At 48.9% G+C, this 14,969-nt stretch overlaps 1 protein-coding gene across 2 annotated transcripts; it reads left to right on the top strand.

The window, feature by feature from the left end:
- The first annotated feature begins 333 nt into the window (after positions 1–333).
- LOC138771025 (epithelial cell adhesion molecule-like) lies at positions 334–14,964 on the top strand. 2 transcript variants are annotated; one of them, XM_069950443.1, is made up of 9 exons: positions 334–1,348; positions 3,484–3,654; positions 4,996–5,242; positions 6,061–6,132; positions 7,001–7,055; positions 8,438–8,539; positions 8,954–9,136; positions 9,452–9,505; positions 14,879–14,964. In XM_069950443.1, exons 1-9 carry the CDS (start codon positions 1,012–1,014, stop codon positions 14,939–14,941), a joined length of 1,284 nt encoding a protein of 427 aa, XP_069806544.1. In that variant the 5' UTR covers positions 334–1,011; the 3' UTR covers positions 14,942–14,964. The 2 variants fall into 2 exon arrangements, with proteins under 2 accessions (XP_069806544.1, XP_069806542.1); XM_069950441.1 differs by having other exon boundaries at positions 7,001–7,061.
- Positions 14,965–14,969: the final 5 nt, after the last annotated feature.

Below are 14,969 nucleotides of genomic sequence, written 5' to 3'. Positions count from 1 at the left end.
GCTGTGCCGCCCCTCTGTAGTCGCTGACAGCTGTGCCGCCCCTCTGTAGTCGCTGACCGCTGTGCCGCCCCTCTGTAGTCGCTGACCGCTGTGCCGCCCCTCTGTAGTCGCTGACCGCTGTGCCGCCCCTCTGTAGTCGCTGACCGCTGTGCCGCCCCTCTGTAGTCGCTGACCGCTGTGCCGCCCCTCTGTAGTCGCTGACCGCTGTGCCGCCCCTCTGTAGTCGCTGACCGCTGTGCCGCCCCTCTGTAGTCGCTGACCGCTGTGCCGCCCCTCTGTAGTCGCTGACCGCTGTGCCGCCCCTCTGTAGTCGCTGACCGCTGTGCCGCCCCTCTGCAGTCGCTGACCGCTGTGCCGCCCCTCTGTAGTCGCTGACCGCTGTGCCGCCCCTCTGTAGTCGCTGACCGCTGTGCCGCCCCTCTGTACACTCATCTCTCTGTATATAATAAATCACCTGGGAGTCGCTGCAGGTTTGCAGTCCTCCTGTTTTGTAAAAAAAAACAAAAAACAACAACAATTCTCAGTTTTGCTGTTATTTTGACTTTTCAGCGCTGCAAGGTCAGAGGTCACTGGAGACAAACCCCTCCTGTCCTAAGCAGTTCTATTCACACTGCTGAGGGTTTGTTACAGTGCCTCAGTGTAGTGATAGAGCCAAACTACTGCCCTGACACATTGTAACAACCCATCAGATATGGTGAGGGGGAAGCTCTCCTCTATTGTTTGTTTGTGTGTGTGTATATATACCCTTCATAGATGTCTGATAACTGCAGGGAAGTGCCTGAGGGTCCTGTGTATATAGGAGAGGTATTAGATTGCAGGTATCACTGGACAGGAGAGCATGTGTCTGCATAATGTCCTATATACAGCGCAGAGATCACTGCCTGTGTCTGTGTGTTCAGCTGTATTACCACCAGCAGAATAGTGAGTGCAGCTCTGGAGTATAATACAGGATGTAACTCAGGATCAGTAATGTAATGTATGTACACAGTGATCTCACCAGCAGAATAGTGAATGCAGCTCTGGAGTATAATAAATCTGAACACAGACATGCACAGTGATCCCTTTGCTGTTATGTGTGAGTTGATCGGATGGTTCCTGCATTGTGATGATTCTTGCAGCTCCAGTGATTTCAATGTCACCGTCTGCCGTTATTTCCACCCTGTAATGTATGTGCCCTCACATGCGCTCCCTGAGGAGGAGGTAATACATAAACCAGCCAGGTGGAACCGTCTGTATGTGAGCCGCTCCCAGCACCGCTCACCAATTCACATGGACACAAGAAGATCCTGCTGCTTTGGATTTTGTCTGCTGCTTCTGGGGTCTCTGTCGGGGGTCTCCCCAGTACCAGGTATGTAGAGTTATACACTGGGTCCTGTTTTCAGAAACTGTACTGTATACTGCCCCCTGGCAGATATTGTGCACTCTTATTGGATAACATATATACTAGCTATCTCTATGCTGCCTGACACCTGATGTCACAGGAATACCATGTCTTCTTTTCTCTGTTCCTGTCAGTCTTGTATGTTATCTAATATGGGATAACATCCTCAGACTTATAATGTGTAATGTATAATGTGTTTGCAGTCATAGAGGTCGGACGTTTCCTGGAGGTCTGGAGGACGTTTCCTGACCAGGTTTGCAGACCCTGCAACAGGATTGTGTCCCCCTCCTCCATACACATCTTCTCCGCAGCTTCCAGGTTCCGGGGCTGTTGGGTCTCCTCCTTAGTTGTCCCGGCTGTGTGTCTCCTCCTTAGTTGTCCCTGCTGTGTGTTTCCTCCTTAGTTGTCCCGGCTGTGTGTCTCCTCCTTAATTGTCCCGGCTGTGTGTCTCCTCCTTAGTTGTCCCGGCTGTGTGTCTCCTCCTTAGTTGTCCCGGCTGTGTGTCTCCTCCTTAGTTGTCCCGGCTGGGGGTCTCCTCCTTAGTTGTCCCGGCTGTGTGTCTCCTTAATTGTCCCGGCTGTGTGTCTCCTCCTTAGTTGTCCCGGCTGTGTGTCTCCTCCTTAGTTGTCCCGGCTGTGTGTCTCCTCCTTAGTTGTCCCGGCTGTGTGTCTCCTCCTTAGTTGTCCCGGCTGTGTGTCTCCTTAATTGTCCCGGCTGTGTGTCTCCTCCTTAGTTGTCCCGGCTGTGTGTCTCCTCCTTAGTTGTCCCGGCTGTGTGTCTCCTCCTTAGTTGTCCCGGCTGTGTGTCTCCTCCTTAGTTGTCCCGGCTGTGGGTCTCCTCCTTAGTTGTCCCGGCTGTGTGTTTCCTCCGTAGTTGTCCCGGCTGTGGGTCTCCTCCTTAGTTGTCCCGGCTGGGGGTCTCCTCCTTAGATGTCCCGGCTGTGGGTTCCCTCCTTAGTTGTCCCGGCTGGGGGTCTCCTCCTTAGTTGTCCCGGCTGGGGGTCTCCTCCTTAGTTGTCCCGGCTGGGGGTCTCCTCCTTAGTTGTCCCGGCTGGGGGTCTCCTCCTTAGATGTCCCGGCTGTGTGTCTCCTCCTTAGTTGTCCCGGCTGGGGGTCTCCTCCTTAGTTGTCCCGGCTGGGGGTCTCCTCCTTAGTTGTCCCGGCTGGGGGTCTCCTCCTTAGTTGTCCCGGCTGTGGGTCTCCTCGTTAGTTGTCACGGCTGTGTGTTTCCTCCTTAGTTGTCCCGGCTGTGGGTCTCCTCCTTAGTTTTCCCGGCTGGGGGTCTCCTCCTTAGTTGTCCCGGCTGGGGGTCTCCTCCTTAGTTGTCCCGGCTGGGGGTCTCCTCCTTAGTTGTCCCGGCTGGGGGTCTCCTCCTTAGTTGTCCCGGCTGGGGGTCTCCTCCTTAGTTGTCCTGGCTGTGGGTCTCCTCGTTAGTTGTCCCGGCTGTGGGTTTCCTCCTTAGTTGTCCCGGCTGTGGGTTTCCTCCTTAGATGTCCCGGCTGTGTGTTTCCTCCTTAGTTGTCCCGGCTGTGTGTTTCCTCCTTAGTTGTCCCGGCTGTGGGTTTCCTCCTTAGTTGTCCCGGCTGGGGGTCTCCTCCTTAGTTGTCCTGGCTGTGGGTCTTCTCCTTAGTTGTCCATTGTCCTGTAGCCCATCCCAGCCTTGTGCATGTCTACAATGTTGTCCTGGTGTCCTTAGACAGTTCTTTGGTCTTGGCCGTGGTGGAGAGGCTGGAGTGTGATGAGTGTGAGGACAGGTGATTATTATACAGGTGCAGGTAATCCAGAGGAGGAGGAGCTTCTTATAGAGACACTGACAGCTCTGTGAGCGGCAGAATTCCTGCTGGTCGGTCAGTGACTAAATCCTTATTTGCTGGTATAAAATGATGAATAATTCTTTATAAATCCTACAATGTGATTCTATAGAACATACCAGATATTCTGTCTCTCACAGGTGACGTTACCGACCAGAAACATCACCCCCCCCTCTCTCCCTTGGGGTGTCATTGTCTCAAGTACTTATTGTCCCCACTGTATATACTGTTATATAAATATAAACATATATACACACACACACATCACATGCTCTCATGTTCCTGTACGCAGATGATGAATGCCCGGATGCTCTTCCTGCCCGTGAGAACTGCGACTATGATGAGGTCTGTGAGGATTCTTCATGTCAGTACAACCAGTATGTCACCTGTCACCTAAACCGCTGTGGAACGTGTGAGGCCGTGTTCAGCGGATATGACAACCTGACAGTCAACTGCAACCAGTGTAAGATATACTGTATATACACTACTGTGCTCCATCCAGCCGTGATGTAACTGTTGATCTCTAGTGATGGATAGGCTGTATTCTCAGTGATGTCACCGCTGATCTCTAGTGATGGATAGGCTGTATTCTCAGTGATGTCACCGCTGATCTCTAGTGATGGATAGGCTGTATTCTCAGTGATGTCACTGCTGATCTCTAGTCATGGATAGGCTGTATTCTCAGTGATGTCACTGATCTCTAGTGATGGATAGGCTGTATTCTCAGTGATGTCACCGCTGATCTCTAGTGATGGATAGGCTGTATTCTCAGTGATGTCACTGCTGATCTCTAGTCATGGATAGGCTGTATTCTCAGTAATGTCACTGATCTCTAGTGATGGATAGGCTGTATTCTCAGTGATGTCACCGCTGATCTCTAGTGATGGATAGGCTGTATTCTCAGTGATGTCACCGCTGATCTCTAGTGATGGATAGGCTGTATTCTCAGTGATGTCACTGATCTCTAGTGATGGATAGGCTGTATTCTCAGTGATGTCTCCACTGATCTCTAGTGATGGATAGGCTGTATTCTCAGTGATGTCACCGCTGATCTCTAGGGATGGATAGGCTGTATTCTCAGTGATGTCACTGCTGATCTCTAGTGATGGATAGGCTGTATTCTCAGTGATGTCACTGATCTCTAGTGATGGATAGGATGTATTCTCAGTGATGTCACTGATCCCTAGTGATGGATAGGCTGTATTCTCAGTGATGTCTCTGATCTCTAGTGATGGATAGGCTGTATTCTCAGTGATGTCACTGCTGATCTCTAGTGATGGATAGGCTGTATTCTCAGTGATGTCACCGCTGATCTCTAGTGATGGATAGGCTGTATTCTCAGTGATGTCACCACTGATCTCTAGTGATGGATAGGCTGTATTCTCAGTGATGTCACCGCTGATCTCTAGGGATGGATAGGCTGTATTCTCAGTGATGTCACCGCTGATCTCTAGTGATGGATAGGCTGTATTCTCAGTGATGTCACTGATCTCTAGTGATGGATAGGCTGTATTCTCAGTGATGTCTCCACTGATCTCTAGTGATGGATAGGCTGTATTCTCAGTGATGTCACCGCTGATCTCTAGGGATGGATAGGCTGTATTCTCAGTGATGTCACTGCTGATCTCTAGTGATGGATAGGCTGTATTCTCAGTGATGTCACTGATCTCTAGTGATGGATAGGATGTATTCTCAGTGATGTCACTGATCCCTAGTGATGGATAGGCTGTATTCTCAGTGATGTCTCTGATCTCTAGTGATGGATAGTTACCCTGTAATAACGTACATTTAATCCCCCTTTAAGTGACTCCTAAGTGCCGTCTGATGCACCTTGAGATGCTGCACAAGAGCCGCAGTGGGCGGAGCCATCCAGGACGGGGCAAGGTGGAGATTGACAACATATATGACCCAGAGTGTGAGGAGAGCGGAGCCTTCAAAGCAAAACAATGTGATGAAGACTCCAACTTGTGCTGGTGTGTGGACAGTGCAGGGGTCCGGGTGACGGACAAGACCAGCGATGACCCCAAGTGCGATAAGCTTGTCAGTGTGCAGTAAGTAATAGCATGTTGGAGCATCTCTTATGTGTCTGATAGCCGTGTGTTCTGTAGGAAATGCAGGCTCTGTGGTGACGCCGTTCCGTCCCGGCTCTGTGGTGACGCCGTTCCGTCCCGGCTCTGTGGTGACGCCGTTCCGTCCCGGCTCTGTGGTGACGCCGTTCCGTCCCGGCTCTGTGGTGACGCCGTTCCGTCCCGGCTCTGTGGTGACGCCGTTCCGTCCCGGCTCTGTGGTGACGCCGTTCCGTCCCGGCTCTGTGGTGACGCCGTTCCGTCCCGGCTCTGTGGTGACGCCGTTCCGTCCCGGCTCTGTGGTGACGCCGTCCCGTTCCGTCCCGGCTCTGTGGTGACGCCGTTCCGTCCCGGCTCTGTGGTGACGCCGTTCCGTCCCGGCTCTGTGGTGACGCCGTTCCGTCCCGGCTCTGTGGTGACGCCGTTCCGTCCCGGCTCTGTGGTGACGCCGTTCCGTCCCGGCTCTGTGGTGACGCCGTTCCGTCCCGGCTCTGTGGTCCCAGCTCCCACAGGACTTGTCACTCTATCTCCTTGATTCCGGAACCTCTAGTATTCTTCCTTGGCTACCATATTGCCAGCTAGCCATTCAGGTTATTGGGAAATCTGAGTGACAGATCATTGGTAATGACATTATTGGGGATCCGTGATGGCGCTGTGATTATTGGAGGTATGACTTCAAATGAGAGCAGTGCCTGATATTATTTCCACTTTCTACAGAAATCTCCACCTCCACTTCCTTTTTTCCCCCCAACATGTTTCACATAACCCTATTCTGCTGCAGCTTTCTTCTTCTTGTCTTTCAGCCTCATTCAGATTCATTTCACCTTCAATGCGGATGTGGCGCTGCTGAAGGGGAAAGAAGAGGAGCTCCGCAGGTCAGTGCCGCGCCCCCCTCCATAAGCAAAGCGGGGTCTATGTGCCTCACGTGCTACAGAAATACTATAGAGGACCTCCATTCTTTACACTGCACCCACAGAGCTGCAGCTGTCATTGTATTCTGAGTCCTCTCTAATGTATCAGCAGGACTTTTTAAAGGGAATCCGTCACTAGTTGTATGTGGCCTTACATGAAGGCATAAACTAATGACAGAAATGCTGAACAGATTGGTGTATTACTTACATTATTCTGTTCAGCCGTTCTCCTAATATGTGGGAGAATAGGATTCTTGCTGCACCCCTCCCCCCTGTCTCCAGCTGCTGATTGACAGGTGACTGCCTATACACAGCATGGAGAGATAACTGCCAATCAGCAGCTGGTGGGCGGAGTTTTCTGCTTCTCATGAATATCCAGGACTACTAAGCTCATGCACATAATGTAGAGGACTACTTACATGTTATTCAGGAGGAGATCTCTGGATCAGCTGCACAGAACTATGTAAGTGATCCATCATCCTGTTCAGCATCTCTGTCACTGGCTTATAGGACGCCATAACCCTGCTGAGTCTCTTTAATGTTGAGCAGCTCCGGGCCGGTGGGGTGGTGACTGCAGACCCCATCCTTTATTCCTCTATGTGCACAGTAACCTCTGGGACAGGAGTTGTGTATATTACGGCTCAGCCGCTGATTTACCTGCAGCTTGGCGCCCAGCAGCGTTTCCGTAATTCAGTAGTAAATATTTCTGCGCCAGCTGCTGCCGCTTTCTCCGGACGTTCTCGGCTTGCAGTGTAATTTAATTATTCTTTATTGCGTCTTGTGATAAACGTCTGGGGCTCGGACCCTTTCACCGTCTCTTCTGTGTCTACAGGAAGCTGATTGCTAAAGTGTCGCGGTTCGTGCTGAGAGCGCCGCAGATCCTGCAGGTGACGGTGAGGACAGGACTGGCGAGAATGTGAACAAAATGCGCGTCGTCCCTCGTCTGTTCAGAGACTCCTCCATTATATCTGCTTCTGGGAAAGCTGGGTGACATCCAGTATGGCGACCACTACTGCTCCCGCAGGGGTGGTCATCCATGTATCTAGCTGTATACAGTCTGTAAGGGGCTGTTACTCAGCTTTCCTGGATTCCTGAACCATTGATGTATATAGCTGTGTACAGTCTGTAAGGGGCTGTTACTCAGCTTTCCTGGATTCCTGAACCATTGATGTATATAGCTGTATACAGTCTGTAAGGGATTGTAACTCAGCTTTCCTGGACCATTGATGTATATAGCTGTATGCAGTCTGTAAAGGGTTGTTACTCGGCTTTCCCTGATTCCGGGACCATTGATGTATATAGCTGTATGCAGTCTGTAAGGGGTTGTTACTCAGCTTTCCTGGATTCCTGGACCATTGATGTATCTAGCTGTATACAGTCTGTAAGGGATTGTTACTCGGCTTTCCCTGATTCCTGGACTATTGATGTATATAGCTGTATACAGTCAGTAAGGGGTTGTTACTCAGCTTTCCTGGATTCCTGGACCATTGATGTATATAGCTGTATACAGTCTGTAAAGGGTTGTTACTCGGCTTTCCCTGATTCCAGGACCATTGTTATATCTAGCTGTATACAGTCAGTAAGGGGCTGTTACTCAGCTTTCCTGGATTCCTGGACCATTGATGTATATAGCTGTATACAGTCTGTAAGGGGTTGTTACTCGGCTTTCCCTGATTCCGTGACAATTGATGTATATAGCTGTATACAGTCTGTAAGGAGTTGTTACTCGGCTTTCCCTGATTCCGTGACAATTGATGTATATAGCTGTATACAGTCTGTAAGGAGTTGTTACTCGGCTTTCCCTGATTCCGGGACCATTGTTATATCTAGCTGTATACAGTCTGTAAGGGGCTGTTACTCAGCTTTCCTGGATTCCGGGACCATTGTTATATCTAGCTGTATACAGTCTGTAAGGGGCTGTTACTCAGCTTTCCTGGATTCCTGAGCTGCAGATCTAGCAATATATTATACTACAATGCATCTTCTGTTTCCATATTGATAGGTAGCCATTTAGGTCACTAGGAAAGCTGGGTGACAACCATTATAGCCCTGACAGTCATTGTTACCCAGCTTTCCTTGATTCCTGAAGTGTTCTGAACTATTTACTTATATTACCTCTGCTCATATATAAGTAACTAGCCATTCAGGCATTGAGAAAAGCTGGGTGACCACCAATAAGGCACCCAGAAGGCAGATATTGCCATTCAGTTTACTAGGAAAGCTGCCATTCAGGTGCCCAGGTATCATCTTACTTCTCGTCCTGTCTCAGGTTCACGAGCTCAGTCACGAGGTCACCATGAAGTTGTTTTCTACCAATGGCACGAAGGATCCTGTGGACATCGCGACGTCGGCGTATTACATTGAGCGGGATGTAAGTAATGGGGCTCGTCCATCTCCTTACTGTCTGACTGTGGAGACACAATCTATGTGCGATATATCCTGGGACTTGTTCTTACACGACCGGGCAGCTATGATATGGCTGTGAAAAAAGTCACATGCAGGTCGTGAAAGGTCAAGTGTGATTTGCTCCTAACAATCTGGATGTTGGGCAACGTTTGTGTTGTGGGGTTATGTTGCTTCGTGACCACATTGACCGCCACCTAGTATATGAGCACAGCGCCTGCACCCTCGCTCTGTCAGGTGGTGTAATCTGGTCCTGATGACTTTTTGCAAAATCTAAAACAAGTGCGCCACCTGCAGGCCACTACCAGGTACTGCTGAATATAGGAGACTAACAGAAGCCTCCCCTTGTACAAGTGTAACCGGATGATCCATTGTTCCTCAGTTAAAGCAGAGGACGTTTGTGCTTCCCCTGGATGGATGGAGCCTGGAGGTCGACACGGACTCTATCCGAGTTTTATTTTTTGACAATGAACCTCCACGAATCAACATGAAAAGCATCTCCCCCGGGTTTGCTGCCATCATTATCATCATCGCCCTGGCAATTCTCACTGGGATCGCAGTGTTTGTAAGTATATTGTGTATATGTGATTAGGATCTAGGGAAGTTCTTACAATGCGCCCATCATTACACCCCCGTCCCAGACGAGCGAGGACTGGGTACGGTGTTCTCTGTCTCCCAGGGCTCTTTGACTTCCATGTGGACATGTCAATTTATAGAGTGGTTCCCTGTGGAAGTTTACATTAAAATAAATGGGATCATGGGAAAAAAAAACCCTCCTAAAAATTATATGAAGAACCTCATTAGAATCCATGCGGATTTTAAAGTGATTTTTTATTTTTTTCTGTATGAGCATACCTTCAATCCTGGCGTTCTTTTCTAGGCGGTGTTACAGAGGAGAGCCGAGCAGGAGCGCATTCAGTTTGAAGTCATTGAGGTATGAGCTGTGACTGATCTGTCCAATAGGAGGCGCCACCATTTTCTATTTCATTGCAGCAGCCATATGTTCAAGAAGGGCCGCCATATTGGTTATCGTGTTTCTATAGGTTAGATAGCAGCCGGTGTTATTATCAGTAAGTGACAGCCGATAGTCACAGGTCCAGTTTTTACTGTTAGAAAGAATGGCTGCTGCAATAGATTAGAAAATGTCTATCTCCTTGAAGGAGTTTTCCAAGCTTAGAAAAACATGGCCACTTTCTTCCAGAAACAGCACCTTTGTAATACCATACACAACCTGAGGACAAGGATCGCGCTATTTTGTTCAAGATAGTAGCTGCGCTTTTTCTAATTCTGGATAACCTAATCTGGACATCTGGAAAATATCCGGGGTGCCGTCCTGGCTGATGGACAGCCCGCTCAGCCTGTCAGTGACTGCAGCATTGTCCTGCCCCAGTAACTGACTGCCAGATGGGTCATTAGCGCCTCAGATGTAATGTTTGATATAGTGTTGTCCTTATGTAAGACATAATGAACATCATCTCCTTACCTCTGCCCACTTCCTGGTGTCCACCTGCTGTGTCTCCAGGTCTTCCATTGCCCCTAGTCTTAGCAGTGTCATTGCCGAGACAAGTTCATCTGCAGACACCGGGAAACATGGAGAGGTAAGGATAAGATGTTTATTATGTTTTACATAAGGACGGCATTATAGCAGAAGTTTTTAAGTAGTGGTCGTCCCCATTAAAGGGGGGTTTAGAATCTTGTAGATCTGATGGTCTATCCTCAGTATAAGATTAGCAGGAGTCTGACTTTACTTGCCCCCACTAACCCAGCAGCTCCTTCTACCACCATTACTATTTCAAGTGTGGTGAATGCGGGGAAGAGAGCTGGGGAGCTTATAAGAGGCTGCAGCACTTGCACAAGCGATGTTCGATGTTGCCTCTTCAGACAGCAGATTAACAGGGGTGTCAGAGCAGCGCTCTTCTAATATTAATGACCTATCCTGAGGGGCTGGTGGCCACTGCTATATAACCAGTCTATGTCTAACCTGACCTGAAGTGATACAGTGAGCAGCTGAGGCTCTGTCCCTTTTATTCTAGTAATCAGCAGGAGGGTCATCATCTGGACCACCATCACATCACAGCATAATGTAAAAAAAAAAAAAAAAAAAAAAAAAAAAAGGGGATGGAGGACTGTATGAGCTGGGTCAGGCTCACTCCATGTATATATGTATACTGGTGTGATGTCCACCACAGGTGTTACTAGTTTGAACACTCGTCGCAAAAGCCTGTACTACAAGTAAACATGGTAATGAAGTTGTACCTAAGTTTTACCACTAGATGTCGCTATTATTGGTATATTGCACAGCTGTAGTGAACAAAGGGTTATTGGTTGTTTGTCATCTGCTTCTTTTCTTTTCTTCACCTATCTCTATTCTCTTTGCATCTTCGTCTCCACCACTCACAGGAGGTATTACACATCCTGTAAGAAGTAGTCACAGGGGGGGAGAAAGTACACATCCACACTTAATGAACTTTATCCAATTCTTGGTATAGAGAGAACGCACGCCAAGACAGCTCCTTTTGTGGTTTAGCTGGGCCTTGGCTCTGTTAGGTCCCCCACCAGTCCACTGTAGTCTAGTGCAGTGCTTCTCAATTCCAGTCCTCAGGTCTCACCAACAGGTCATGTTTTGAGGATTTCCCATACAAAGGACAGCTGTGATAATACCTGATGCACTGAGTATAATTATATCACCTGTGAAATACTAAGGAAATACTCAAAACATGACCTGTTGGTGAGGCCTGGAATTGAGAAGCACTGGTCTAGTGTGTGGTAATGGACAGACGTATGGGAAACACAGAAACGCTTTTCTTCTCCAAAGCAACACTTATTTGTATTATGCAGTGCTAAACCACTCAGGAGAGGTTAAGTCAGAGATCATCCTAACCCACACCGTAAACATCTCTAACGGTGCAGGACAGTATCCTGAAATAAGAGGAACTGATCCGGATAGAACAAAGTTGCTACAAGCCTATGTACTCTATATCGCAGCTCGTGTGTAGTCAGGTAATTTGGACACCCTTCTCAACTCGGGTAACAAGGTCTGGGGCTTGTGTCACTCTAGGAGGACGAGTCTCCTAACACTGTAGGGCAACAGGTGGTACAGCGACAAGAAAGGTCGAAACATGGGCACAAGATGTCTTTTGTTTCAAGTATTCTTCTTCCACATTTCCAGCAGAGCACACTTCTACCCTGGTTTGGGATTCTCAGCACAAACTCTTCTCTCAACTCTCAGCACATAACCTCAGCTCCAAAAGTTCTTAACGCAGATAGTCTAGTCAAGTCAGAAGTCTATTATCTACTCCTTTACAAAGTATTCCATTGATTTCTGGCACCTATAGTTGTTACATCATCCTTAAGTCATCTCCCCTTTCTGTGGGTGGTGGTGCCAATAAAGCAGGTGGATCACAACTCCACACCACCTTGATAAGTACCCAAGAGACTCCCTCACAGCCTGGCAGGTAACGTAACCCACCAGAGGGGAAAGGGTATAGTCACTGTAAACTAAAAGGTGTGTTTGACCTGGCACCGTAGACTATAGGGGGGCACCACACTGGAAGCTTCATCTCATTCTCTCTCTACTGATCCATAAGATTCTACAGATCATCTCCTCATCTCCTCATCTCCTCATCTCCTCATCTCCTCATCTCCTCATCTCCTCATCTCCTCATCTCCTCATCTCCTCATCTCCTCATCTCCTCATCTCCTCATCTCCTCATCTCCTCATCTCCTCATCTCCTCATCTCCTCATCTCCTCATCTCCTCATCTCCTCATCTCCTCATCTCCTCATCTCCTCATCTCCTCATCTCCTCATCTCCTCATCTCCTCATCTCCTCATCTCCTCATCTCCTCATCTCCTCATCTCCTCATCTCCTCATCTCCTCATCTCCTCATCTCCTCATCTCCTCATCTCCTCATCTCCTCATCTCCTCATCTCCTCATCGACCTGGTATCAATCTACATCTACATCTACATCTACATCTACATCTACATCTACATCTACATCTACATCTACATCTACATCTACATCTACATCTACATCTACATCTACATCTACATCTACATCTACATCTACATCTACATCTACATCTACATCCATAGAAAGAGTCATTATTATAGAGGACAAGGTTCTCTGCAGGAAAGGATTGTTCCTTTTATCAGCTTATGAAGCAAGAGCCACCCAGTAGAGGGCAGCTCCCTATATAGAGTACATGGAGTCCCTAACAAACAGGGACCTGGCACTGCTATTAGCAAGGAGCCAGTCAGGATTGCACCCTCCTAGCACAGGGTACTGCCCCCGGGTTACTCACACCAGCACAGAGCATTGCACCTTCATCACCAGCACATGAAGCATCGGGTCCTGGACCTGGGTCTCTAAGCCAAGCCAGCAGGGGGTGCTGTTCCTGGGAGTCACTGCTCCCCAACACCTAGCCAGCATTGGGTATTAACCTGGGTCACTCACACCAAGCCAGCACTGGGTCTGGTAGCACAACAGCAGACAGCACTGGGTTCTGAACCTGGGACTGCAGCACCACATCTGGGAACTCACGGTTTTTACCCCCTGAGCCACAGCTCCTGCTCCCAGAGTCAGCGGAATAAGGGAAAGATGGAGGTCCTGGTCAGAATAAAGGAAGGTTCTAGAAAATGGGCAACCCAGGCCACAGGAACAATCCTATAAGGAGATGTCACAGGATTAGAACCCTGGTCTCCAACATACAGCACAGGCAGGAGACTCAGACCACCGAGCCACAGCTCCTGCTCCCAGAATCAGCGGAATAAGGGAAAGATGGAGGTCCTGGTCAGAATAAGGGAAAGATGGAGGTCCTGGCCAGAATAAAGGAAGGTTCTAGAAAATGGACCACCTAGGCCACAATCCTATAAGGAGATGTCACAGAATTAGAACCCTGGTCTCCAACATACAGCACAGGCAGGAGACTCAGACCACCGAGCCACAGCTCCTGCTCCCAGAATCAGCGGAATAAGGGAAAGATGGAGGTCCTGGTCAGAATAAAGGAAGGTTCTAGAAAATAGACAACCCAGGCCACAGGATCAGTCCTATAAGGAGATGTCACAGGATTAGAACCCTGGTCTCCAACATACAGCACAGGCAGGAGACTCAGACCACTGAGCCACAGCTCCTGCTCCCAGAGTCAGTGGGAATAAGGGAAAGATGGAGGTCCTAGTCAAAAGAAAGGTTTCAGAAAAGAGGCAGCTCAGGATTAGATCCCAGAGCCCCCAGTATATGGTCTGACACCGAACCCTCCAGACCACGCAATGAAGAGGAGGATTTGTCAGATTATAAAGATAATTTACAATTTTCCTGTAAGATGTATAGAGCTGGAAGGCCGCAGTTTGGAGACCCATGCCCTGGGGGATAGAGGAGTCAGAAGGATCAGATTACTCTGTAACATAATGGGAAGCAGGATTTGAACCCTGGTCCCTCACATATAATGCAGAGCACATATACCACTCAGCTATAGGCGGAAGGGTAGAGGGTCAGTGATACTTCAGTCTCATCAGTTTCAGAAGGTTCACACAACAGTGCCTATCAGAGTCCTAGGTGTATAATGGAGGAACGCCAAGAGAAAGAGGAGAAATAGTAGACATAGCGGCACTACTGAGATCCAGCAAGTGTCTAGAAACACCTTTCCTTCCCCAACACTACAAGTCATTCCTGTAGCCGGAGCTGCCTCTTCACTGGGGACAATATGGAGTCCTGAACGTGTTACAAGCAACGACTGAGGGCAGGACTAGAACCCAAGGACTGGACACTACACCGGCCCTTACACCTAACCCTCCGGACACTACACCGGCCCTTACACCTAACCCTCCGGACACTACACCGGCCCTTACACCTAACCCTCCGGACACTACACCGGCCCTTACACCTAACCCTCCGGACACTACACCGGCCCTTACACCTAACCCTCCGGACACTACACCGGCCCTTACACCTAACCCTCCGGACACTACACCGGCCCTTACACCTAACCCTCCGGACACTACACCGGCCCTTACACCTAACCCTCCGGACGCCATACCGGCCCTTACACCTAACCCTCCGGACGCCATACCGGCCCTTACACCTAACCCTCCGGACACTACACCGGCCCTTACACCTGCCACATCGGCTCTTATACTCAAGGCTTATGTAGCCCTGCAATTGCCAATGCAACTGCTGCCCCTCCATGTATAATAGTATATCAATTTTAAAAAAAGTAATAATCTTATTAAAGCACTGTGTTGATTGTTATTATGGTTACAATGGATCTTCCATTGATAGAATCTGATGCTTTTGTGTTGCTTCTGCAGGGCCATGAGCTGGATGATTACCAGATGACGCAGAGGGACGGTCTCAGATATTATTACTCATAAATAAAGAGGAAGATTTCCGTATACTCTG

This window comes from Dendropsophus ebraccatus, chromosome 13 (genome assembly GCF_027789765.1).
Source record: "Dendropsophus ebraccatus isolate aDenEbr1 chromosome 13, aDenEbr1.pat, whole genome shotgun sequence".
In the NCBI taxonomy this organism is placed as follows: domain Eukaryota; kingdom Metazoa; phylum Chordata; class Amphibia; order Anura; family Hylidae; genus Dendropsophus; species Dendropsophus ebraccatus.
Note: the sequence above shows the minus strand (reverse complement) of the source record. Positions and strands in the feature narration are given on the sequence as shown.